This window comes from Protomyctophum bolini (assembly GCF_963924005.1).
Source record: "Protomyctophum bolini genome assembly, chromosome: 1".
NCBI lineage: Eukaryota > Metazoa > Chordata > Actinopteri > Myctophiformes > Myctophidae > Protomyctophum > Protomyctophum bolini.
Window position 1 is genome coordinate 22,058,043 of NC_137862.1, and position 27,731 is coordinate 22,085,773.

The 27,731-nt window shown below is 42.1% G+C and overlaps 1 protein-coding gene across 2 annotated transcripts; it reads right to left on the minus strand.

The window, feature by feature from the left end:
• LOC308309682 (aminopeptidase N-like) lies at positions 1–27,731 on the minus strand. Of its 2 annotated transcripts, XM_080755595.1 has the most exons (22): positions 27,588–27,631; positions 26,060–26,103; positions 15,846–16,775; positions 14,605–14,747; positions 13,535–13,674; positions 12,477–12,603; positions 11,992–12,146; positions 11,301–11,414; positions 10,512–10,655; positions 9,673–9,738; positions 9,112–9,177; positions 8,647–8,828; positions 8,254–8,333; positions 7,849–7,985; positions 6,807–6,862; positions 5,227–5,374; positions 4,585–4,676; positions 4,109–4,219; positions 3,209–3,376; positions 2,893–3,033; positions 1,941–2,022; positions 1–1,788 (listed from the first exon to the last, which is right to left on the minus strand). In XM_080755595.1, exons 3-22 carry the CDS (start codon positions 16,466–16,468, stop codon positions 1,636–1,638), a joined length of 2,928 nt encoding a protein of 975 aa, XP_080611721.1. In that variant the 5' UTR covers positions 16,469–16,775; positions 26,060–26,103; positions 27,588–27,631; the 3' UTR covers positions 1–1,635. The 2 variants fall into 2 exon arrangements, with proteins under 2 accessions (XP_080611721.1, XP_080611720.1); XM_080755594.1 differs by lacking the exon at positions 26,060–26,103 and having other exon boundaries at positions 27,588–27,731.

Genomic DNA, 27,731 nt, shown 5'->3' on the forward strand with positions numbered 1-27,731 from the left:
GTCTGTCGAATAAATTGACTCTTTATTCAAATTCTTTTTTACAGTAGGCATTATACATGGAGGATTGTGCACTTGAGAAACACTGGGAAATGAATACACAGACTGTATAAAAACACACTTGTTTACACCGACACACATACAGAAATACACACATCCAATGTACACACTACACAATCTGCACAAAAGAACGGATAATCTGTATTGATGTAAGAGAGCATGGTGTATCTGGATTCTCACAAACTTCTGCTTCCAAAACAAAAAACCACAAGAATGCAGTTGGACCGTGGTCGGGGGAGGGAAGCCGGGCGGGGTGAGTGATACGATATTCTTCCCTGTATGTTATCCTATCCTTGTTGGGTGGGGGGTCCTCAACAGTAGTGAGGACATAATAAAATGACTGAATGGTGGAGAAAATGGGTTAAAAAGAAAGATATTTAATAAAAACAAACATCCGTTCAGTTCAGATCAACGGGATGGATCCTGAATGCAACACAGTTATAAAAAAAAACCCTACATTTATGTAGACTGACCTTTCCCTACAATTTTGAACAGCAAAATATTATTTCTGCTGTATATTAGTCAAAATACTGTAGTGTCCCTATTCTGGGTATGTCATAATAGGAGAACATTCAGATTTAAAAAAAAAGCGCCAATCTACAAGATCACAGCTTGTAGATAGATTGTAGATATCGTCTGTCGGGTGGAAACCTCATGTCCAAAACTGTCCCTTTCAAAAATAGTAGCAGTTCAACAAGCTTCGCAACGCATTTAGAGCTTGTAGATCTGCTACTTGTGATGCTTTTGTGTGACGCGTAGTATGATCATGTAGGCATTCATTTATAAAGAACACAACATGTTAAAATATGGAGATAAGAGGTTTCTGCCCACAACAATGATAGGCCCTATGCTAATTTTGAACATCAATTTGAACACAGATGTTCTCTCATGGGAGTCCCCGATACTAAATCTTTTCAAATGCAAGTCCTTGGCCAAATACAGCACAAATACATCTGGGTGTCCTTGGCTTGTCTGAGGACTACATAGCGATATGGTTGTTGGACGGTTCCCATTGGCCAACAGTTGAAGACTGTGGTTGTACTGGATAGTTCTCAGTGGTCAACAGTAGAAGACTCCCAGGTGTGAATGTGTGTAATTGTGTAACTGATTATGATGCCGAGAACCCTGCTGTAGTAGGCTATAAGCTGTGCTGAACCTGCCGTCAATGTTCATTGTTCAGCAAACTTTCCCGTGTTTAGAAAAGAAAAATGTGAACAAAAAAAAGAAAGAATTGATGACATCAATTAATTACAAGATGCTGCCTTATATCCCATGGCTGAGAAGTCGTCTAGAGGCAAAAAGTGTGTGGTTGCCTAGAGACGAGGCAGCCAATCAGGACGATAGGTTGTCAGTACAGCCAATGAGAAACATAGGTCTCAACTACAGCAAGTGGGCGTGAAAGCACCACAGAGAGAACATTGACCAGCTGTGCTTACACAGCAGCTGGTAAAAAAGTCAGCAAGACAAATGGCTAATGTTTTGTCAGCCGACTACCAGGATTAAACTAAAATATTCCGTTTGCAAGTGTCATTTATAATAAACCCTGACTGGACCTAGACAATGAGCAGCACAGTTTGATCATGAGGTTTCATCAGTTAACCACTGCAGTACTTGTGCTTTGTTCTCGGTCAGCCATCTAATGTTGGCTGTGATCTTCTCTATGGCCTGCTCCAGGGCCATAGTCGCTGAGCCGAACCCAACGTTTAGGTTCTCCTCTTTAAACTGCTTCAGCTGTGGAGAGAGACACAGAAATATAGGCAGAAACTTCTTTATGAATATGAATGAACCCTACAATACTGACACCCTATCCAGTCATCCAGCGCTGTGCCCTGATTTGTTTGTACTGTAGTAATTCTTAAGCATGATCGAGCTACAGTGCATACCTCCTTGAGCTCAAACTCTGTGGAGAATCTCCTTGTTATTCCATTGATGAGATTAGAGAAGGAGAAGGATCCTCTGCCATACCTGACAGACAGACGGACAAAACAGTTTATTCCTAAGAAGTAAGAAATTGTTTCTTAGTCGTTTCTTAGTTCAAACCTCTACCAGTGAAGGAAAAATGAATCGCTTCCTTTGAAAAGACGAGTTTGGAACCCTGAGAGGAAGTCAGCCACTTGCTCTGCGGCAAACATCTGAAGAAAATAGCAGATTGGCTATTTTTGGTGAAGAGATGTGGTGTTGAGGGGAGATTTCTTTCTCCCTCAACATCACAACTCTTCACCGAAAATACTCACAGGATCTATAAGCTTTGGCCATTAAAATACTACTGAGCTGCTACTACTGTACCTGTTCATACATGTCAGTCTAGGTAAGCGAATTGGCTACAAAATCCTTTGTATAGCAATAACTGTATTTATTTAGAAATAATAATTTATTGTAAGAAATAATAATAACAAATAATAATAATAATTCCCCGTTTATGACTTTCACCATTTCAGTGGTTCTTAACATTAGCATGTAAATAGGAACCATGGCACTGTCGGAGGTGCGTCAGGCAGAAATGCCCAGCAAGTCTTCTCACTTGTGCTTACATCTAGGAATTATATTAATAAACGTGTTAATTTGAGAGAGCTTCAATTTTGAGAGATCTTGCAACTTTTGATTTCAATGCTTTTCCAATACACTAACCGACATCATAGAGTTTCAAGATCTCAATAGGCATCATGGGTATGTTAATGGTCGTATGAATATTTTGATTTGCATAATTCCATTAATCTTTGGTTAAAAACAATATATTTTATAATAATTATGTATTTGTCATGTCATTCATAAAATTATCAATATTTCCCATGATGAATAGCACTTATTGCTACACCTTACAGTCTGAAGGCTTACTGTTGGAAGATGAAGCTCCACCGTGCTCTGATGAAGTTCCAAGCCAGAGGCATGGCCACCACATTCCCAGCGATTCCCTGGATGGTAGAGCTGGCATCCTGCTTACGGATCTTTGTGGGGTCCAAGCAGTGCTCCAGATACCTGAGAGTCAGACATTATGTTGGCTTTGGTTTAGTTCAGCACAAATATTACTCTAGCTTCATGAATGGTGTGTTAACTAGCCAACAGGTCTGACTTGAAGTGAATCGTGCATTTGTTTTTCTTTTGTACTGTGGTATAACGCACCATAAATAAGGTGTTATTTTTTTCGCAGTACCTGTTGAGCAGCCAGGGGACTTTAGTACAGGCTAGGGCTGACCGGAGTTTGGCAGCCTCCGTTGCCACGGTGGCGTTCTTGAACATCCTCCAGGCAAAGTCCCACTCCTCCACACCGCCGGATGCGATGGCACTGCAGTACACTGTGTACTTCAGGTTGGGGTGGATGCTGAGTCAGCACAATGACAACATAGGGACGTTAAGGTGGTCATCATGCAATGCATTCTCACTCCCAAGACAGCAAACGGGTGACTTCTTGGGACGTGTTTGACCAAACGTATGACTGGAAGGGGGTAGCCCACGACGACACATGTTGGGGGGGGTATGAGTTACGAATTACAATTCTGTCCCTTTTAGGGACATAACTCGAAATGCACTGATTTGGCTGAAGCGGACATGGCAATGCTCGGCTCAGACTCTCGTGGCTCGAGCATGCGGGGACGGAGGTACCAGTCAAACGTTTGGTCACATTTGTCCCAAGAAAACGGTTCTATCAGCCAGTTAGGATTAGGTGGATAATTAACCGTATTGCCATCCTACATTTTGAAGAAATACTTCACCCAAAACATTTGCCAATAGAGGGTATGCGCATGCATAAAGTGAATGGCAAATCTGTTTGGATGTATGGGCTGTCAAGGCCAGAAAGTATAACAAACTATTATTATTAGTTGTCCCAATCCGATCACATGATCGGAAATCTGAAATAGTTTTGCATTGGTCTCAACCGTCACATACAGCAGTGCTCCCACCGCAAATGTTGAATTATTGGCCCAGGAATGGAACAAAAACATTAGGAAATCTAAAAAAAAGATAAATTCAAGACTTTGTGGCGTGAGTAACAGATTTTGCCTGTGTACTACTACCAATGCTGTATAGAGAGATAGTGGAGTTAAATACGAACGGGTTGTGTTGTGGGTTATCCATCCACTGTTTGAACCAGCCCTTGGTGAGTTCTCGGCAGCCTTCCACTCCCATGCTGCAGGCCATTCCTATTGCGTTAATCTCATTATACCTGACAGGACACAAACACATTTAATGGAGCCGTCAGTTACATATTAGGAGTCACCACATTTTCAATATGGTACATGACAACATGAGTGTGTGTGTGTGTGTGTGTGTGTGTGTGTGTGTGTGACTGTGTGTGTGTGTGTGTGTGTGTGTGTGTGTGTGTGTGTGTGTGTATGTATGTATACATTAACAGTATACAGATTACAGTATGTGTTCCCGTAGAGGGGTGTGTGTGTGTGTGTGTGTGTGTGTGTGTGTGTGTGTGTGTGTACAGTAACAGTATACAGATTACAGTATGTGTTCCCGTAGAGGGATGTGTGTGTGTGTGTGTGTGTGTGTGTGTGTGTGTGTGTGTGTGTGTGTTTTTACTGGTCATTGTGTCCCTCTGGTACTTTGGTCCAGTTTTCTGTCACTGTCTTAAAGTGCTCAAAGAGAGGTCTTATTTGTTTCTTGAGGTAAGCCTACAACAAACAAACAAACTAACTTAAATAGTTTGGGGTACCAGTCTTTTTTTACATTTACCTCACAATATCTTCATTCCTAATTTTCATCAAACCAAGCGGCACAAAATCGTGGGATAAAACATATATTAAAAAAAAAAAAAACAAGCGGCAGCGAATGTCACTTTCATTCGCCAAGTAGGTTTGCGTTAAGAAGTCCATTTACACTTGGTGGTTTGCACTAGTTTCTTACTTTAACACAAGATGTGCTTATAATTAAGTAAAGACAAAAAGGTAAAAAATGAAGGTGATTATCTTACTGCTAGTAGTACATAAATAGTATTGCCCATTCAGGCTCCTCATTCTTATCAAACATTGAGTATTTCATACGGTAGTTATAGTCATAGTACCAGTACTATAGTAGCAGTATTAGAAGTAATGGTATTAGCAGTAATATAATACAGTAATGGAATCAAGTTAAATAAAATGACAAAACATTAATTGGCATTAATGCCTCCAAATGACTGGAATCAGTCATGGCAACTGAGAACTTGACTCCACGAGTACAAACCTGTAAAGCTCCATAGACCTCGGTCCTATCAAACATGAGTATGTAATGGCTGAGGCTCCTCAGTGCAGACTCCCAGGGGATGTAGTCCCTCTCATTAAACAGGTATTTGGTTGTTCTCAGGGCCAACGTTGTGTTGATTATTTTAGCTCTAGGATCAAATAAACAAACAAAAAGACAAATGGGTTTAAATAAATCAACTTGAACGGGGGCACGGTGGCACAGTTGGTAGTGCTGTCGCCTCACAGCGTTTCCTCCTCCGCGTTTCCTCCTCCGCGTCATCAGTGCCCATACCCGAAGGCGGGGTTGGCGAAAGGGCCTTTCTGTGTGGAGTTTGCATGTTCTCCCCGTGTCCCCTAGGGCAGTGTTTCCCAAAGTGGGGTCCGGGGACCCCCAGGGGTACTTGAGGGAGTTCCAGGGGGTACCCAGCTAAATTATAGTTTGGAACCAAATGGACCCTTATGGGTCTGTAACTCTGAGAGTTAAATTAACATTGATTTTACAATATAAATTGGAGTCCCAGAGATAGAAATGCCATTAAATGGGGGTCCGTAGGCTAATGCATGTCAAAATGGGGGTCCTTGAAATTAAACTGGTTGAGAATCACTGCTAGAGCCGTAAAAATCTTCTCTTATGGGGGTCCGCGGGATAATTAGTGTCAATTTGGGGGTACTTGACATGAAAAAGTTTGGGAACCACTGCCCTAGGGTAGGTACCCTCACAAAAAACATGCAGTAATCCTGGTCACTAAACTACCTCCCCCTGGCCAGCCGGGGCGCTTGATGGAGGGGAAAGGAACTGGTTGGAATAACGTGTTCCTTCCACGCGCTACGTCCAACCAGGGAAACTCCCCCTGTCAGGTGTAAAGGAGCAACTTGGACACTCAGGCATGAAGGAAGCATGAGTTCAAGTCCGTTGCTCTCCCCTTGTCCCCCATATATGGGGACTAGGTTGGTGGAGGGTGTGTAGAGCCCAGGATCACATTAGATGATTGACACAGGGGTTAAAAATGGGTTACAAAATCGTGGGATAAAAAATATATATTAACCCATTCTGACCTGAGATCAGATTCATACGAGGTTTCCACTGGACACACACTGGTCTGATAAACCCATTCTGACCTGAGATCAGATTCTAAAAAATGTCAGTCGTTCTTCGATTTTTCAAAAATAGCAGACCTACAAGCTCGTAGCGCGCCACTCGGTGGCGCGCTATGAGCTTGTAGATCTGCTATTTTTCAATAGCTAAAGCATAACATGATGCCAACACCAAAATGGGTGCCCGGTCAGAATGGGTTAAAAAAGAAATCAACTTGAAAATTAGGTTTCAACCAGGGTTAAACTTGTTTTAGCTGTTTTTCCTTAGGTGTCCATCAAGATGAATGGCTTTATTATGTGAAAATGTGATCAGTATTTAGTTTTTTCCATTAAAGCTGTGTGACAATCTGCCTACAAGTCCTGGACGCTTTCTCAAAAGTGTAGTTTATTTTCTTAAAGAAGAAAGAGATAGATAAGTGATTAGTGAATATTGAAAACTCTGAAAGAGAAAAGAAATACTAGCATGACAGTGAAAAGCTTGTTCACCTGGCCAGGTTGAAGGCATCATCCACTATCTGAGCTCTGTTGATCACTGGTATCACCTGAAGATGATTAGAAGGGTTTTCATACTCTCACTTACACAGACTGTGTTTACAGTATATTATGGAAAATATTTATTCACTCTTCAAAAATAACTCATTCTGAAAAGAGATGCCAACCCAACGGTTTACATGGAAGCTGAATGAAAGTATTTTTCGTTTACATGACCCAAAGCATTCATTCGGAATATTACATTTGACATGTGCAAAGTAAGTGGTTCCCACCAACGGCCAGTGTATCCTGGGCATGGACCCATGGGGTCTCCCCCAGCTCCACTACCCGGGGAAGAGCCTCGCCTGGTGGGCAAGGGGAGGAGGCAATAGACCCCTTGGTCCGCCAAGGTGGAGGTTTGTCAGCCGTATGGGTGGGAAATCTCGGCAGCATTGCATGCACTGCGCCAGCCCAGATCCGATGAGCTGTTCTGCATACTGGTGCGGTGCCAGTGTACCAATAAAAAAGATCTGATCTGAAATCTTTAGTAAAACAATACTGGCTATGGCTTGATAAATAAATAAATAAAACCTGATATATTATTTTGTTTCTGTCAGGCAGAAATAAATAGTATAGCTGGCTGTTTCACCTGCAGTTCTCATTAATGGCCCAGCAGATGTCGCCATTTCCCCTTCTGCTGGCCTTATAACCTTAGTAAACATATTTCTTTCAATAATCATGTTTGTTAAATTATGGTCCCATTAATTTTTTAAGTAATGATCAAGTATAGGGTATGTTTCTAGAGCTTCTAGCTGGTTCGACCGAGAGAAGAAGACCCGCCCTCGCTGCGGTTGCAGCCAGTCGTTTCCGTTTGCTTTTCTGGATCGGAAGTTCCAAGATGGTGGAACTGAATTTGCAGAATAAGTGGCTTCAAAGCGGGTCTGTAGCAACCCAATGGGGCTCCCTCTTAGAATATATACTCTTAAGGGCTCCCTCTTAGAATATATACTCTAAGGGCTCCCTCCGTCCATATGTTTTTACAGGCTATGGTTCTGACCTGATGGTTGGTGTTGAGCAGGTGCAGCAGGCGTTCCCAATTGTCCAGGTCATAGTTAACCCTATAGTAACCAGAGACATTACTGTTGGCCAGCACCCAGTCTGCTGCTCCAGACACTCTCATCGGATCATGGACATCTGGGAAGAAAACATAAAAGATAAAAAGAAACACGGTAAAATAATTAAAACAATTAAATCAATGTAATGACGGATAGCTACACTAATAGCTGAATATAGGAGGGGCTAGTGCCCCTCAAAAATAATAAGGTCAGTAGCAGCACCCAAAGAAAAAATGCTTTGTTTGTTGGCGATCAGTTTCAATCAAAAGATCAACACGTTGAACTAGTGGAACGTAATGTACTGGCGTGCAGATATTATTGTTCTATTAATGTGAATTAGGTCTTACCGTCTTTCTTATCGAGCCAATAGGTCTGCTCTTGCACTTTGCCAGTCTTTATCCACTTAATGGGTACAATCCACTCATAACTAGGGACAGGACAGCACATACAGTACATTAATACATGTTCATATGCATACATACATAGATAAGCAGTTATACATACTATACTGTAAAGGAAATGGAATATTTGATTATCTGAGTTCTAATCCGGTACAATTAAACAGATCGACAAGCTCGAAACCTGTCGCTTCACGCCACTTTTCGGGCTTGTGGTTCGGCTACTTTTGATGCTTTTGTGATAAAGTAGGAATTAATTTACAAAAAAAAAGAAAAGTTAGAACATGGAGATAGAATGTTTCTGTCCGACAGCAACGATGGTACATTTAAACGGATTCCTACTTGAACGGAGAGGGTCTGTCCACTGGAGAGTCTGGGTCCAACAGGAAGTGTTTCTGTGTGATGTGTCCTGTCCGTGTGTCGATGGTCACAACTGGGAAACCCATCTGAAGAGTCCAGCGGTTCATGATGTCATGGACTGTGTGAGGAATCCTGGGGAGCGTGCCTGGGGTGTTGTCTACTGCCTGTGAACAATAAGTGATGAATGGATCAATCCAGCATACTGTACACAGCACATTGACATCAAGCCAGCATACACTGATGATAGTGCTGTCAAACAAGTCTATAAAAGATCTATGAAAAAGTTTAATCTGCAACACAATTCAATACAATATGTAGTGAGTCTTAATCTCCCTGTAGTAGTAGATAGTTAGATGTACACATAGACCTACACACATCAAATGTAGCATAAACATTAATCAAGACATGTTTTTATGTATTCAAATTCATCTTTGAATTGAGACCTACCTTTTGGAGGTGGTCCCACAGGTCTGTATATACGGTGTTACTGAAGGCATAGTGATTCAGGTAGGACTAGAGACACAAAGACAATATATGTACTGTATTACTGAAAGCATAGTGATTCAAACAGACAACAAACAGTACACTATAATACTCAAGGCATAGTGATTCAAAGAGACACCTCCATCCCCTTCTTTATCCTATCTATAATCTATGCACTTTAAATGCTAATGAGCAACAAAAAGAAAGCACTTTATCTAATAAACATTTTGCTTTTATCATTTTTGTTTAGATCTCGAAGTGTACTACTCTGGTGCGATCCAAAAAATATGCAATAGATGGATAAATTCAGTATTGCAGCTATAAAAGTGACTATAGGATAGATTCAAAGTATTGCAGCTATAAAAGTGTCTAATACTGTATAATCTGGTATTCAGTCAAATGTAATGGTGTTGTTAAATCTACACGCTGACTGGGTGACAAACAACAATGTATGTTTTCTCAAAGGTAAAGCACTTTCCTGTTTATTTATTATTTTTTTAATTTTAGAAAATGTATTGTACTCACACCAAGTCCTCTAGCAAACACAGGCTCTGTGAGAAACTCTGACAACATCCTCAGCACTGCTGCACCCTGGGAAACAGCATAACAACATTATCAGGTTCACTGATTTCTGCATCAAAGTGAAAATAAAATCATTAAAAATGTTTGACACACACACACACACACACACACACACACACACACACACACACACACACACACACACACACACACACACACACACACACACACACACAGAAAGTAGCAGCTCACCTATTGTCGCCATTTGTTGTACAACATAGGGCTTACAGTATATGAGTAATGGCATTGTTGTTCAGTCCATACCATGGCAAATTATACAAATATAATGATCCGGGTGTGTGTATGTACTTAAACGACCTTAATGCTCATCAGGGCAACACTTCTCATCAGTGTTGCCATGTCCACTTATTATAATCGGCTTTGGGCTTGTTTTTCTGTTAAGGCGCTTGCAAATATTGGTAGTTGCGGGTTGCATTTTTCTGGGTTTATTTGTGCTTTCATCCTAATCCCAGTGTTTCTCAAATATGTTCATGTCATGGGCCCCTACATTGTATGCATTTATCCCTAATCTCCATCGGAAAATGTTTTGGGCCACAGAGCCCTGTCCCAGATTTGTGTTATTTTTTTTTTAATATATTAGAAAATTGCTTTTTCCAGCTCACAGCGCGTCGCATATTGTGATCGTGTTGTGAAGTTATAGATCGGCAAATAGCCTATCCATATATTGTAGCCTGCAGTCGCTTCTTTTAGGCTCGTTTTCATAGACCTGGTTGCTTATTTATTTAGTAGCAACTTCTTATAGTGGATCATGAATGGATTACCTTGCTATACGAGATGGTGTTAAACATCTCACTGATCTGTGAGGGAGTGTTGACCTCCTCCTCTTTACGGGACAGTGGGTGAGACGAGGCCAGAGCGTCCACAGCAAACACCTTGTGGACATCATGCAGAATGATCTGCTCCTTCTGTCAACCAGAAGAGAAAGAGGAGATGATCACCAGACAGTAGACACAAGATGGTAGAGATGTTGAAAAGACAAATCTACGGCAAGGAAAAGTTTCTCACTACACAATTCCTTATAGGCCAAATGGGTCAAATGTCTTGTAGCAAGGCATACAAGGTATACTGTATATATATACCTGATAAATACCCCAGGCAGTCAAAATAAGGGCTAGTTCAAGTCCAGACTTCATGAATTCAGACTTAGATATAAGATGACCTTATGCCTAAACCTTTGTCATATTTTGAAACAAGAAATTATCACATACTGTAGCAATATTTGTCAGATGAAAGAAGTGCTGTCTGTTGTGTCTCCCCCATATTACTATGATTATTGTGTGTAATTGTGTCACAACCTCACGCCTCGCGGCAGTTGTTTGCGTGCGCTGTCTCCGTTGTGTTCTCTCCCCCCCCCCATATGATTGATTGATTGATTATTATTTTAGTAACATATGTTTTAGTAATATGTATGTTAAGCATTTCATGTCAGGTTTCACCTGACCAACCTTGAGCCCCACCAGCGGCTCAAACAAAACAGACAATGATTTGTGTTAGCTGTTCTGTGAGTGCAGACATGTGTCCTGAAAGTTTCCTAGAGGAATTGGTCTTACGATGTTCCAGCTGGGTTCAGCGTGGTCGGCTCCCAGGTATTCTACGTAGGATGCAAAGCCTTCATTCAGCCACAGGTCATTCCACCACCGAAGAGTCACCAGGTTACCAAACCACTGAAGAACAGAATACAGTAGATAGGTTTAAAAAAACGGTACCGCTCTGTTCCCATTGAAAAGCATTGTCAAAATCCGTCCTCATAGGCACCAGTAAGACGCCTGAGGGCGAGAAGCGACCTTGCCTTAAAGGGGGCGTGCATGCATCCAACTGCTGGGCGAGCGCTGTGGCATGGGGCGTAAGATCTTCAGCCTGTTAAGCCTGTTAAGAACTTTGCCGTCTGCCGGGCACGGCTGCACTAATAACTTTGGGGCAGGCCGGTCTAGAGTTAAAATAGACAGGTATCAGTCAAAAGGGAGACATCGAAGAGGAAGGATAGATGGGGAAGGATCAACATATGGAATGTCAGAACAGGTCAGCTCCATATATGGAGATCTAAGGGTTTGAGGTTTTAGGTCAGATCATATGTAGAGTTGCTGGCTAATATTGATGGCATCAGGGATCTCCAAATATGGGCTTAATATTGATGACATCAGGGACCTCCATCACTGATGATGTCGTGCTCTATCCCTGATAATGTCACATGCTCTGTCACCCCGATCAACCAACCAACACACACACCGACGGGAAGTGTACCATATGAGCGAGTTCATGTGAGACCACAGTGACGACTCTCTCTTGGTTCCCAGTGGAGGACTTGATTGGGTCATACAGCAGGGCTGTCTCTCTGTAGGTCACCAGACCCCAGTTCTCCATCGCCCCAGCGTTGAAATCTGGCAGAGCAATCTGATCTGGAGAGAGATTTCATGGATTAAAGTTCTCAGTCGCCAGCCACGACTGATTACAGTCATTTGGATTCCGTAGAAGCCTTCAATGGAAGCATTCTGTGCAGCAAGAATAGCCTATCTACAAGCTCTCAATGTGGTCGAACTAGCTATGTTCAGAAGTATCTTCCATAAAATCTTGATAGTTGCAGATTTCATATAAAAGCATATAAAGCCATATAGCACACCACGAATATAGTAAGGTATTGCATGCTAAAAACATAATTTATGATAGCCGACTATATGGACTTAAAGGTGTCTATGAGACATGTGTTATGTGGAGTTGTGACAGCCTACCTGATTTAGAGAGTGGGTAAGGTACATTGTAGTAATTCTCATAGAATTTCAAAATGGGTCCAGTAACATTGAGAGCATAGCTCCCCTGGCCCTCGTCAATAGCCTTCCTACGAGCCCAGATCCTGACCTGTAAAGAATTTAAAGATGTTATATAAGCCAATAATGGAAACAAAGCTAGGCTATATTGTCTTATTGTATTCCTATTGTTGTATATTGTATTATTTTACTTTTATGGAAATGTGATTGTGGTCATTGTGTTCTTTTGAAGAACATTCAGTTTGCCTGTGTACTGTATAAACAAAGGTTTGACATAACTTAGGGGTCTTCAAAGTCTTTCAGGCCAAGGAATTAACCCTTAGCTGAGAGAGAGAGATGAAGCAGGGACTCCCACTATATATTGTATAAAATTGTGCTGTGCTGTGCATATTAAACCTTTTCATAGCTTTCATAGATAGACTATCTATCATCCTTTTCGGGTTCATGATCCGGTCGGGAGCGGATGGTAACTTTCGTCATGTTGTAGTACTGTTTTGTAGGCAGGAAACCACAAAGTGGAATCAGAAGTAGGCCCAAAATTCCCCGTGATCAAGGACATCGAAATTTTAGGGCCTACCCAATAAAATCCTTGATGTGGCGTATGAATCCGACAAGTTTCTTCAAATACGTCTTGGAATAGTTAGTTTGGTATCCATATTTTATTCCAACTCGTAGCGACTGGCGAGACTAAAAACAAACATGGGGGACCAAAACAAAGCGACGCAGAAAAAGCTGGAAACCACAAACGAGTTTTTTTCTTTTACCATCTGGTCTAGACAGGATCACAGCGATTTAGAAACACAGACCAGGCTTTCCTCCGAGGTGGAAAGCCTGGTGATGCGAGGTTAGTAGCTATTTTCAAACATTTTAATACTTTTAATTTTGGCTTCTACTTTAGTACCATTACTCAAGTAACATTTTGAACACAGGCCTTTTACTTGTAACAGAGTAGTTTTATATTTTACTTGAGTAAAATATCAGAGTACTTCTTCCACCACTGACAAAAAGGCTTCACATCTTACCGTCACGTCGTTGTCACGCACAGATCCAACGTAACTGAAGTCACAGACAATGAATGCCAGGAGGTACGTGGACATCTTCTTTGTGGGTTCAAATGTGGTCACTGTGACAGCAACACCATCAATGACCTTTTCTACAGTCTCTGCATCAAGACAGACAGACAGACAGACAGACACAGGAGAGAGCTGGGTTCATACTAATTGTGCAGTGGTTCTGACTTCCAAACACTTACAATTGACACTTTAAACTGACCCAGTAAAGTGGCAATTGGAAATTGTTTGGAAGTCTGCAAAGGTATTAAGCTGGCGTATAACGTATATAGCATTAGCTTCTACTTGGAAATTTCAAATTATTATTTATAAAATGAGTCTTGATGACAAACATCAGGCATCTGATTATCATAATCATATTAACACCAGAAAGATGCAGGGTGACAGCAGACTGCTGGGCGAGCTGGGGGGTCAGATCAACATTCAATTTTGTACTGGCCATATCTTGTGCTATATATCCTGTACACTGTATTAATTCGTTCGTGTGTGTAACCTTAAGTATTTGATAAATATGATATGCGAAGTAGAATCCGGTACTTTGGTGAGCTTCAGGATTCGAATGAGACTTCACACCTGACGAGACTCTACAAAACAATTATTCACCACCAACATTTCTTCTCACACACAAAAGGTGCAATTCTCTTGTTTGTGTCCAAAGCCTGTAATGGTCTTGCGTTGTCGAAACAATGACATGGCACCTTGCACCTCTCTATATTGTGGAACTTTTATACCAATCTCCTAGCTTCAGGTCACTCAGATCTGACAGTCAGCTGTACATGAAGATGCCACGGTCTAAGTAACAGGTGCCACGTAAGGACAGGTGACCGAGCCTTTGCTTCCCCCACCCTAGGGATTTGTGATATGCTTGTGTTTAGTTTTCTACTCCTTCCTGTTGTGACTGACAGTGTGACTTAGTTCTTGTTGTCCTAGTCCTTCTGTCTTGTCCTATGCTTTTCTCTCAATTCGTGGGGGGGCACTCTACAAATCCTGAACATATAAGTATAAGGCACTGAGAAACCAACCTATGTCCATGCTGTTGGAGAGAGCCACAGTACCACGGTCGTGAATGAGGACCACATTGAAGACGGCTTTCATGGCCGGCTCATCAAAGCAAGGGAAGGCCTTCCTGGCGTATGTTGCCTGCATCTGAGAAGTGGCGACAACTCTGAAGAAAAACAAAACATCTTACCCAATGAACAATGTTTTTCACTGCAGTAATTTCCCCTCAGGGATGAATAATATAAACTAATCATTACATAATATAAATATTGTTACTGTCGGGCAGAAACCCCTTGTGTTTTCCGTAAATTGATGCCCTATACTTGATCATACTAGAGCGTCACACAAAAGCATCAAAAGTAGCAGATCTACAAGCTCGAAGTTACGCGTTTTGAGCTTGTAGATCTGCTACTTTTGCCGTTTTTGAATTTGAATGCTGAAAAGTAACAGTTTTGGACATACAGTAGGCGGTTTCCACCCAACAGAGACGATATGATACAGTATAATGAATTGCATTTTTATAGCGCTTTTCCAAGTGCTCAAAGCGCTTTACAATGGTTCATTCATTCATACATTGGGAGGTGAAGCGGCGAACAGTCGACGCCAGCGTCCTCACTTCCCACCCCCAATCCAACCCTTGATGCTGAGTGTCAAGCAGGGAGGCACTGGGTCCCATTATTTAGAGTCTTTGGTATGACCCGGCCGGGGATCGAACCCCGACCTCCCAGTCTCAGGGCGGACACTCTAACCACAAGGCCACTGAGCTGGTATATTATAATTTGTGCGTAGACTCATCTAATTGCTGAAATTATGAGTATAACGTATAATATATGAGTATACAGAAGTATAGCCTTCGTCCTACTCCTCCCACCAAACAGTCCCTGCTGACAGATGCCTCCCGAGCCTGTAGGGTTACGTACAGTGACAAATATCAACCCTTTCGCCCGGCTTTCCTCACCCGAACATGGGCCAACAGTGTTTGTACAGTCGACAAAGCCAGATGCACCACGGTAGATTCGAACCCACAACCTCTGCGGTGAGCAGGCACTTTACCACTGTGCCACCGAGCGCCTACCGGTAGTTTTGTGATTTTAACCTCTTAAACCCCAGGGGGGTTCAGGGGGGAAAATCAAAAACATTGGAACCGGAGACCAATTGGGTCTCCATTGACCCGCTGAGAGCTGTTCATGAGGTGGAAAATGGGGCTATTTTCCATTTCCGAGGCACTGGTTGAAAGCCACTGTGCTACAGTAACAGTACTTACTTCTTAACGCCGTCCTCCACGTACTCGCTCCTGTAGAACCCCTCCAGGTCATCGGCCAACTCTCCCCTGAACTCTGTGTGGAGAGCGTACGACCTTCCGACCTGCAGCGCACGGTCCAGCTGAATCACCAGGTACTCTGTCTTTACCACCAGCCAGGACCTCAGGATGGTCGGTGCCGACGTTCCGTTGACGCCGGTCAGCCTCGCCGGGAGTCCCTGGAAGTCTGTGAAGTTGAGTTTGTTGGCGTGGATGAGGATGAGGTCAGTCTCTGTCAGGCAGGTGAAGAGCACCTCAGAGTGGCCGCTGAAGACGTACACACCCTTGGGGTCAGGCTCCAGGCGAGGCCACAGGGTCACGTTGTAGGAGACCGGCGACAGGGAGACTGGAAGTCGGTACAGCTCCCAGGGGTCCTTGGGGCCGGAGGGAGTGGCGGTGGCATCGGACGTGGTTGATGTGGTAGGTGTAATAGCGTTGTTGCTCCCCATCGCCGCTTCAAGCGCCGCATTCCTGCCTCTCTCTCGGTCGTAGACCGCTGACAGTGCTATGATCACGATCAAAGCAATGGCAGCCAACAGCAGTAGTGCCATTGCCATGCTTTTGCTGACATAGAACCCCATCCCCATGGTAGCTAGAGAAGGTTATAGTGAGAAAGCTGAAGGGGACTGCAGGACAGCCAATATGTGCTGGTCTCTTTTCTGTGTGTCTCTCTCTCTCGCTCTCTCTCCCTCTCGGTTAATTGGTAAGTTATTGTTTAAAACTGGGTGAGAAGTCTTTCTTTGTTATTTTAGACTAGAACTCTGAGAGGGGAGGGACTGGTGGTGGCATTTGATCCTTGGGTTCAGCTAAGGATTAATCTGTTTCTGGAGGCGGAGGTCTTAACGGATTGATGATGGCTGAATTTGCATGGCAGACAATCGTTTCCCATCATACCTGGGAAAGAAAGGAGAAGTCAGCATCATTATTCCGACGGCGCTTTATTCAGCTAAGCTGACAAACAGGAGATAGAATATAGCCCGATCAGTAAAGTATCCACTTTTAGAAGCTCACGTGCACATTGGAGTTAATAAACAAATGTACTATATAAAAGTCAAGTATCTTAGAGATATTGCAGGCAATCAAGAGTTTGATCTTATTTCTATTGTTTAATCATTAAGGTAAGGTAGATGGGACTGGAGATACAGGAAGACATTAATCATATCTAAACTTTAAAGGGGAATCGATAAAGCTGTACAGTGTAAATCAATGAATTGTATAGTTGGTAATCCAAACTGCATGTAATGATTAATCTGCAACCTGAGTCAAAGACAACATTTTAAATGTCACAATGTTCCCTATCCTCTCTAAGTACTACTATAAAAAACTATCAGCTGCACTTTACAAGTTATCACAATGAGAAGACATGAGATAAAGAGGAACATATATACACTTCACCATTTGTGGGGGGTTTTCACATGCAGCACAGCAAGTATAACAAACACCTACTGTACAACAACCTAAATAATGCTACTAAGGCTAATAAGGCATACGGGCAGGGTTTTCTGCATCATTAATGTTGCGTTCAAACGGGCAGATTTAACAATGCTGTCTACCATTCATTGTCAACGGAAGCCTGCAGTGACATGACGTTGCAAAGACGGAATGATACACATAGCTGCTCCAAATCAACTCACAACGCGCCTTTGCATCGTCTCATCTGCCCGTGTGAATGCACCATATCTATATGGCTTCGGAGCAGCGAGGGCGGGGTTTTCCTGGAGCTGGATCTATAACACAACTCTGACCTTCATTAGTAAGACCTGTGAAGGAAGTAAGAGGCCTGGGGGGTGTTTCAAACAGCTTCTGTGACACATCTACTGTAATGGAAGTGTTTAAACTAAACCATTGGCACTGAATATAGGCCTACAGACATGTAATGTGTTACATGTTCACTCTAGGGAGTGAGCAGATGTAGATGCTGTCAAGAGACTCGAGACAGACAGACAGACACTCGATCTCTCTCTAGTAGTGTGTGGGGATGACTGATTGATGCACAACAGGTGTGCAGTCAGTCACACACCCAGCTCAGCCCAGCTCATTACACTCCAACCAAGTGTGCTTTAAAGTCCCGTTTGTGCAGTCACTCCAAGTGACTTCAACATCTGCATCAGATCTCACAAATCTCCTATGATCAATAAAAACAGGAAAGTTATGGAGTGTTCTGTTCTAATGTTGCTATATCTCACTAGTGTATTGACTTAGCTGGGCTCCTAAACCCACATGACACAGATAAAGGAAATCAATCAAACTTCAAACGTCATTGTTTCTCCCACCATCTTTGCCACAGACCACAGCTAGGGTGTAGGAAAGGCTACAAAACAATTATTCACCAAATAGTGTGGAATGTGAATCTATTGTGGTGATGAGAAGAGATGTAAGAGAAGCTGTTTCCTATAACAAAACACACACTGCTGACAGACCTAGCTCAATGTTGGCTAGCCGGCAGCCTCAGTAATTAGGACAGAGTGGAGAAGGCCATCAGACCAACTGGGTCCAGCTGGGTTTTGGGAAGGTATAAAAGGACCTCTCCTTCCAACAACCGTTACCTCTCACTCACTCTCTTTCCTCCCTTGTTGAAACAGGTTGTGCTTGCATGGGCTGCCACCTGGCCTGTTTGGGGCCTTACACCTTTTTAAAGCCTACAACACACACAGCACACTCCATACATTTCTCCATACATTTCTTTTACATACTTTATTTAGATTGTTTTGTTAAATACATAACACAACAAACAGTACAAGACAGCAAATGACAAAAGTAATAACACTAGGCCTACATACTGTACAAGAGACACACACGCACACAAAAAACTAAACAAAAACAAGGGTTCATATGGGTGTGATCGATGACTATCAGAGGGAGCAGGGATAGATCCACGCCACGGTTTGCACCAGCCAGATATAAAGAACATATACTCAACTATTATCAAGTACTGCAATGAATGGCTGTCATGACCATTTGTGATGACATGACAGGACAGAGGCGAAGACAACACAATACAACAGAGCAGTCTGTTGGCAGCGGAAAGCCAGATCAACTTCTGTGTGGGACTATGTTATTCTTGGGGGTGGGGGGGGCACAAGTCACATATTTCTGGTAGAGAAGATTACACCAAGGGGATCCCAGGTGACTTAATTTCCCTGCTGTACAGAGAATGTTTTTGTGTTCAAAAGAAACGAGAGTGGGTGAGCATCTTTGTTTCATTGAGAGGGAAGCCGTGAACAGGAGAAGGCTCTGGTGGAATTACTGCCCAGGGTCTACAAAACCTACATGTGGGTCCAGAGCCAGAGGTCTCAATTATAACTATTTACCTTCATGATCCTTGTAGGATCACAGGAATGTCTGCATGTGCACAATGGCTCTGACTCTAATAATTCCTTAAAACTCATTCACTGCCAGAGTTTCTCTAGAACACTGCAGTCAATGCCAGCGTTTTTGAGCATTCTTACCAATTTTTGAGTGGTGCAACCACTCCTACAACCACTGAACCAGTAATGTCCGTGTACCTGTTTGTGTACCTGTTTGTTTGTCCGTGTACCTGTTTGTGTACCTGTTTGTTTGTGTACCTGTATGAGCACGAGTATGTGACTTATTAATAGCAGTAGGGGGTGCCAGAAACAGAGAGAGGGGTAGTACTGTGTCTCTAATGAGAGAGAGAGAGAGATAGAGAGGGGGGGGGGGGGGAATTGCAACACTCAGTTCACACGTGTGTGATTTTTTTTAGATCACGTTATTTCCGGTAGTTTTCTTCTTCGGAAGTCCTAGGATCACTCATAGGTTGCAGAAGAGCACCCTCTATCGTAGACACTGAAAACACCAAATGGCGTACACGTGGCAGTTTAATATTGGTTCTTTTAATATATCCTTCTAACCCATAAAGACCTGAGGCCGATTCTGCAAAAGTGCAAATGCATAGTAGTTGTAAAATTAACCTTTGTGCCGTGGACCCCCATCTGAAAAGGTTTTGTGGCAGCGATCCCCAGAAGAGAATATTGTTGAAAAGTTTGAAGAAACTACACAGACGCTTTCCGAGTTTTAATGGCGTTGTGTTAATAGCCCATTCTACAGTTGTACAGTCACTGTAGATTCTCCGGACTAATGTCTTGTATGAAATGTAGTGGCAGACTTAGGAATACGTCATTCTGAATTTCTGACACGGGATAACGATCACTGTGTGAAAGGCCTTGGGGTTTGTGTGTGTAATAATCACACGTGCCGTCGTAAACGTGAGGAATATGTTCCCCGTACAGGAACCACTATCTGTGAGCTTCACTATCACAGCTCTTCTGTAACCGTTACCAGCACATTAACACTGTGCATGTTAAAGTTACTTACTGAACTTTGAACATTCAGTGGATTTTCTGTGGTCTGCAGTTTTCTCTGGGGGTTGGAAGCCTTTTGAGCTGCAATGAAATCAGGCAAAACAGTGAAAACAGTGACATCTGCTGGCAAATCCCATTGACATATATGGGATTTGCATGATGTGACATCACAAACAGCAGGAGAATCAGAGCACTTATTTGAGCTAGAAAACCCCAGACCACAGAAAATCTACTGAATGTTAAAAGTTCCGTTTTTTTGGGTGCAATTGAGCTGAGAAAACATAAGAAATATTACAAAAACTTTTTTTAATGTCACAATCAGAATCATATGCACCAGATTGGACCTAACCTGGCGTAACCATGCTTTCACTGAGGAAAGCCTGGTTTTTGGTTATTGGATATATTATCGTAATTTTACGCTAAAACGACTACCCCAGAATTCACCTTTAACCAGGGAGGAACATTGTGACTGTTATGGACTGTATTTATTCAGTCAGCTAATTTTTTGCGTCTCGTCGTAGTGTCAGTTCTTCGTCTCTGCAAGGGGGAGAAAAGTGTCCCACGCTTGATGAATGTGGAGGAATAAGAATGACATATTAATGGACCGTGGAGAGCCAGGAACTCAGTAACGGTCAAACTGGGAGTTGAGAACAGAGTAATTACTTCCGTGCTCCCACATTCATCGCACTGATCCAGTATCCATATGCCACGGATAGAAGTGATTACTAGCCATTATTTCCATGCTCTTGGGGAGGTATTTCTACTTTACTGGATGATATACTGTATTAAAACATATGGAGGCGAGAGAAGGAGTGAGAGGAGAGGAAGGAAGGAAGGAAGGAAGGAAGGAAGGAAGGAAGGAAGGAAGGAAGGAAGGCAGGGAGGGAGGGAGGGAGGGAGGGAGGAAGGAAGGAAGGAAGGAAGGATAGAAGAGGAAGATGGAGGGAAACGGAGAGAAAGGAGTAGGAGGGGAGTGAAAGGTGTGAGGGGGAGGGGATGGACAGTAAGGGTACAAAACAAATTAAGGGGAAAGATCATGTATAACAGAGGTAGAAATTGGTGTGAGAGACAGACAGACAGAGGGCAAAGAGATAGAAGTGAAGCAATGACAACTTTTATGAGGAGGAGAGGAGAGAGTGGGAGTGGAGAAGAGAGGGAGGGAGGAGGGGAGAGAGGAGTGGAACTGGTGATATGTCAGTCACCTCATTGTCCACCTGTCCGGCCCCAAACCCGGCCTGGTCATTGCAGTCATTTGTCGCCGCAAACCCAATCACATCTTTCTTTCCGACCTGTCAGAATTCCTCACACAGCTCTGTGCCATATCCCCATCTAGCTGTCACACTTCTTGGTGACTTCAATATCCACATTGACTCTTCTGTCTGCACAACTGAATCCGAATTCCTGGAAATTCTGGATCTGTTCAACTTCACTCAACACATCAATTTCCCCACCCATGAGAAAGGCCACCTCTGTTAGAGCCAATTTAGTTACCGGTACTTATATTACCCTGCTGCCCCCCGCTGGGCTTGGCTTCGGCTATGTAATAGATCTCACAGGTTGTTGGAACCCCTTGATTAAGGACTGCTAAACAGTTGGACAGGGGGAAATGTTTGGCCCTGACTCTGTGGTTGTTCTATCTAGGGAGTAAAAGAACGCTCGCCACAAAACACGCTCGCCCCGGGTCAAATCCGGCGATCTCGGTATGTCGCCACCAGGTATTCCTGAATGTAACCTCAGTGAAACTATGCCTAAACCTAACCTTATTCCTAAACGTAACGTCTGTGAAACTATGCCACAACCTAACCTTCCTAAACGTAACCTCAGTAAAACTATGCCTAAATCTAGCCTTATTCCTAAACTTAACCTCAGTAAAACCATGCTTAACCTTAAAGTTATTCCTAAACGTAACCTCAGTAAAACTGCAATACTGAGAGAGCAACTATAGGGCATCACTCTGTGGATTTGTCTATAGAAGAACCGCTGGGGGCGAGGGGCCTGTGCAAAAAATGGGGGCGAGTGTGTTTTGGGGCGAGCTTTCAGAACTGAACTGTTTTATAAGCAATAACACCTGGTGTGTCCAGGATGAACTGATGTACTGTAACAGAAATAAATGTGACTACACCGCATCCCTTTGCTAGGCAACTCACCAAATACAGTAACACAGCCATGAATATGTCACATACACACAAGTTCTGAGAAATTATGTCTCTCCAGAAGATAAAAGATAAATAAAATACTTTGGGGAATGGTTAACAACAGATGTATAATACACGTTTGCCAACATTCATTCGACAACTTGTAGCTATGTATAATGATAATGAATGACACACAAGCTGTCACCAGTGGTGGAAAGTAAGTAAATACTGTACATTTACTCAAGTATTGTACTTAAGTAGGCCTACAATTTTGAGGTATGTTTTTACTTTTATTATTTCCAATTTTAAATAATTTTACTTCTACTCCATTACATCTCAGAGACGAATATTGTGCTTTTTACTCCACTATAATTATTTGAAAACTTTACTTACTAAACATACATTAACCACTTATAATTTTTGGCTATTTGAAAGCAGCAGATTTACAAGTTTGCGACACAGATATCTGCTATATAGGTCTTAAGCCTAAAATTGTCACTTTACTGTCATCGGGTTGAGAACCACTGGTCTAGTCCATTTTATCAACATGCTACAAAGGACATTTCCCCTCTGGACTGCATGATCCAGGCTTATACTGACAAGTTACACTCCAAATTGGCAGTGATGTTGCTTCTCAAACTCTTTAGAATCCCATGCACAATTGTGAATGTAAACAGTACACACAAAACTTTTATCCAGCCCATCTGGATAACCACATATGGTATACCCAGCTCAAGACAACGTGCAAAATGAAATGCAGGCAGAAATGTTGCATGTTGTAGTGTAGTGTGTACCAAATAAACTCATAGTCATAATATAAGTTGGTAAACTGAAATAGTTCAACTCAACACTGAGAGGAGGAGATGGATGCTTGAACGAGTCATTTATTTAGGATTTAGGAGTGAGAGCCTATAACTAGAAAACGTTGCTGGGTCTTTACCTTTTTGAGTGCTAGCCCCTCCTATGCCCAGCTTTGTGGGTCTGTGTGAACACAAACAGTGGCTGAGTGATGATTGGCTGATCACCTCATACTGCCCACAGTGATGATTTGATTGGCTGAGCAAAGTACATATTGAAGATAAAAGTGAGGGCAGAAAAGTGAAGATGCCAAAATTGATTGGACGGAATTACATTTGTGATGATTTGATTGTATGAGCACAGAATGTGATGGATGATGATGTATGAATGATAAGAGCTCCCCTCACTTCAAATGAGTGTGACTATTTAAAACACATTTTTAAATAACTTTTTTATTTTTTATTTATTTTTTTGCGATTTTTTTGTGTACTCCACGTCGCTATTCTGAAAGCTAAGGGCACACAGTGTGATAATGGACAATGGCTTTACATTGATGAGACCGGTAGAATGAGCATACACAGTGGTTAGTTTCCAATATTCTATGAATGTTTTCACTGTCAACTTTCTCCTTTAGAATCTTAGATGAAAACCTTTTGTTCTCAAAAAACGAACCACAACTGTCTTTTACACACTTTAAACAAGACACGGTTTCCCTTTGTTCTAAGAAGAGACCTTGAACCATGAAAAAATATGACTGACTGTCTCCAGATACAATTTTCTTTTTTAAATTTTGTATTAAATAAATATGCTCTGAGTGCCACATTCAATGTGACCTGAACACAATGATTACACAAGCATGTCTATCTGCACCTGTAACATTTGATGACACACACATTTCTATCTATTCTGTAGTTAAACCACACACCTTTTATTAATTGCTTTAATAGCAATACAGCAATTATTTTATATAAGGTGATTTGTTGCTTGTTACAGTTCCTAAATTAGATACATTTGTGTTCTGGTCCACCATTAATCAATGGCTTAGGCCCGAGGTTAAACTTACTTCCCCGTTTCGGCCATTTGAAAATAGCCGATCTACAAGCTCTCATAATGATTACGTTCTACTTTTGTTGGTTCTACTTTTGTTGATACCAATTTGATACCAGTACGTTTACTCAAACTTTTCTTTTCTTCTTTTTTTATCCCACGATTTTGTAACCCATTTTTCACTTTGCCTAAAATATGTAATCCTGGGCGCTACTCTTCCTCTGCCAACCTGGAGATGCATGAGGAGTGAGCAGGCCGCTTCTTATCACCTGACGGGGGAGGGGGGGGGGGTTCCTCGGTGCCATGGTGTGCTGTGTCAAAAATGTTCTCGCACCCACCTCGCACTCGCACCCGTCTGGGTGTGGGTGCCATGTGAAGGAGTCACTGATAGAGTGGAATTCAGTCGCTGTTAACCTTAAATGCCTTTTAGAATGATTGCTGTCAGGTAGTGGGCCTGGATCCCAGGCAGGGTTTGTGGCAGGGACTTTAAGTGGGATGGCTTTTTTTGTGTGTGATTTGCTCTTTCTCACTGTTTTCCCATTCCTTTCTTCCTTTTTGCAACCGTTATGATCTTGATCTGTTGAGCATTTTGTATGTTGAATCATGACAGATATAAAGATTGAGCCGATCATGACGTTTTACTATGTAGAATCAGTACGTAGTATGTAGGCCTAGTCAAACAGATAAGGTTAAGCAGGTCAAATCATAACACCCCTATTTTCCCCTTTTGGACACTGTTATTAATTGTGACTAATTCCTACAGGGACAGAGGCTATTTGGCAGCCGCAGGAGCCATTGTTCAGCAAAGCAGAAAAGAGTATTCTGTCCAAAATGAGTTAATAGCACAGCGAGACTGACATACACTTCAGAGCTTAACAAAACTGAAATGCAAAATTCACAATGACTAGCTTTTAAACAAATCCAGTCACAATTTATGTTCTGCTGAATGTCAAAGGAAAACAACTGATCACAAAAGACTCATGCTCTGAGGGGACAAGGGAACCGCAACATGCAGGCATGTGTCTTGGCAAGTAACTCCTAATGAAATATAAGGGATGTTCACATGGCACTCATCTGCAGCTGCCCTGCTGATGGATCCATCCATATTAGCATCAAAAAGTAAAAGTACTCAGTGTAGCCAATATTTGTATGATACAAATATTTTTTTAAATAGCGATCTACAACTACAAGCCCACAGTGACACATTGTGGGCTAATTTAAATTTGAGTAAATAATCTAGTAAAGTAAAACTGCCTCAAAAGTGCAGTACTTAAGTACAGTACTTAAGTAAAGTACTTACGTAAATGTAATTGTAGTTACCACTACCCTGACGACTTCCTACATTACAGGAAATGGTTACAAAGCGAACCTTTTGCAGCAGCAGTCTGGCACACATCAGTTCCACTCAAAATGCCAAATAAAAGAAAACTAAAACAGGAGAGTTATGCAGCTTGTTGACTTTTTTTTAATTAAGCTTTGGCAGATACAGGCTTTGAGAAAAATATGCAAAGAGCCTATCAGTGATCTGCAGCTACTCAGTCAGGGGTAGGCTATATATAAACTGAATGTTGGATGATTAAAAGTCCTTGAGCTTCATGGGAACTGCAAACAGTCACATTATGAGGTGTTTGTTAAGCCTCTTCTTGAACAAATGCCATTACTTTTCACATACAATATCATACATTGAATACATAGGACTACAATCCCCTATAGGACTACAATCCCCAGGGCTTTTTTGTGTTATCCTTTAATGTCTGGCTGTACCTTGTGTTGTTAATCTATTTCTGACTAATACAGTATTCGGTCAAGAAAATAGACGTATATAAATACCTTCAATAGCCCAGCAAGGGAGACCCAAATATAGTGCTGTCTTTACCTTAAAAATGAGTGAGTAGTCCTTTAAATCCTGAATGACAGCCACTGTACCATAAAAAATAGAAAGACCTTAAAAAATAATTTGGAGGCAGATGAATAAAGTTCTGAGAAAGGTTTCAGGTTTTAACATTAATCTTTTGTAGGTAATAATCAATTTGCAGAGGAATGTGATGGAATTCAGATCGTACCATAACAAAATAATTTAGAGTGTTCAATAGATAGTTCATGTCCGCAATGTCCCACGGTGGCACTGGTTGTCGAGCGCTCATTGGACCAGCACATTGATGATGAGACTGGTGTAGTTACGTAGAATTCATCTCCTTGGTCCCGCACATTGATGCGGCTTGGAGCCGGGAAGGCGCACAGGCTGGCATTGCTATGTCAACCTGCTGATAACTTTCTTTCCCTGCACTGAGTTACTGCTTCTGTGAACTCTGACAGAGAAAAGCGCTCCTTCTCACCAGGCCAAGGTCAGACTAGACTGATAACACGGCAGCTGCATGTTGAATTAAAATCAGCGCCTACAGTACCATAACTTGGTGACTGAGAAGAGACAGTATGGAGACTGAAGGGCAAGATGACAAAATATGAATCATGACACAGCCTGGGCCAAAGTTCAGGAGGATATGGGACATTGACCACTGGGCATTTGTTTGTAAACAAATAAGAATTTCTCCATCAGTCACAAAATATGTCACATCATCGGTGTACATCAGGACGTCCTTCAACCTGACTCATGCAACTTGCCAGTGATGCCATTTTCTCTTTCATGGTAAAAACAAACAAACATAAAGAGACCCACTCAACATACCAAACCTTTAAAAGCTGGCTGACTGACTCAAACCACAAACTGCACAACAAAAGAAGCGTGCAACTTGGCAGTGACGCTCCTATTTATACCCTACACCGTATAGAATTCCCACATAGTCAAATGCAGTGGTGGAAAAAATATACTAAAAGTACCAAAAGTAAAAGCAAAAAATCCCAGTAAATGCAGAATGTTCCATTTGAAATGTATGAAAATCCTTTGAATCCTTTGAATCCTGCAGATCTACAAGCTCACAACACATCACATTGGGACACGTTGTGTGCTTGTATTTATTATCTATTTTCAAATAGCCAAAGTATAGTAACTAAAGTTTTCAAATAATTGTAGTAAAAAGTAAAAAGTACAATATTTGCCTCAGAGATGTAGTAGCAGTAAAAGTGTCAAAAATTAAGTTAAAATGTACCAGAGTTTTTTACTCATTACTTTCCACCACTGGTCCAATATGCCATAGAGAGAAGACTACTAAAAAGAAACATGGTGGCCGGTGACACAGTGGAGTTAACACATGAACACGCAATAATGATGCTTGTGTTAACTTTGTAAACTGTTAAATTTTCTGTCTTCTGTCTAATGTAGCAGGCTGACTGAGCTTCCCTTCAACTTTGCCTGTGATGAGGGGGTTTTCTTTTTCATTCTCCCCTGGACAAACGTATTTTATTATTTTCAAACACGCAAACGTCGTGAAAGAAAGAGTACATACCGAGTCTTTGGAGATGGCAGTCCGATGCAGGCAGTGGTTTGTACAAAGGCGTGTGTATGACTGAGAGTGTGTGTGTGTGTGTGTGTGTGTGTGTGTGTGTGTGTGTGTGTGTGTGTGAGAGCAGAGTGGGCTTGGGTTCTGATC

Bases quoted from the DNA above. Each gene is read 5' to 3' on its own strand.
- LOC308309682 (XM_080755594.1), bottom strand. From the start codon at position 16,468: ATGGGGATGGGGTTCTATGTCAGCAAAAGCATGGCAATGGCACTACTG. The intron at 7,986-8,253 runs GTAAGACCTAAT...TTTTCTTCCCAG, and splicing joins TTGGCTCGATAAGAAAGACG to ATGTCCATGATCCGATGAGA. The intron at 5,375-6,806 runs GTGAACAAGCTT...ATTTGATCCTAG, and splicing joins GATGCCTTCAACCTGGCCAG to AGCTAAAATAATCAACACAA.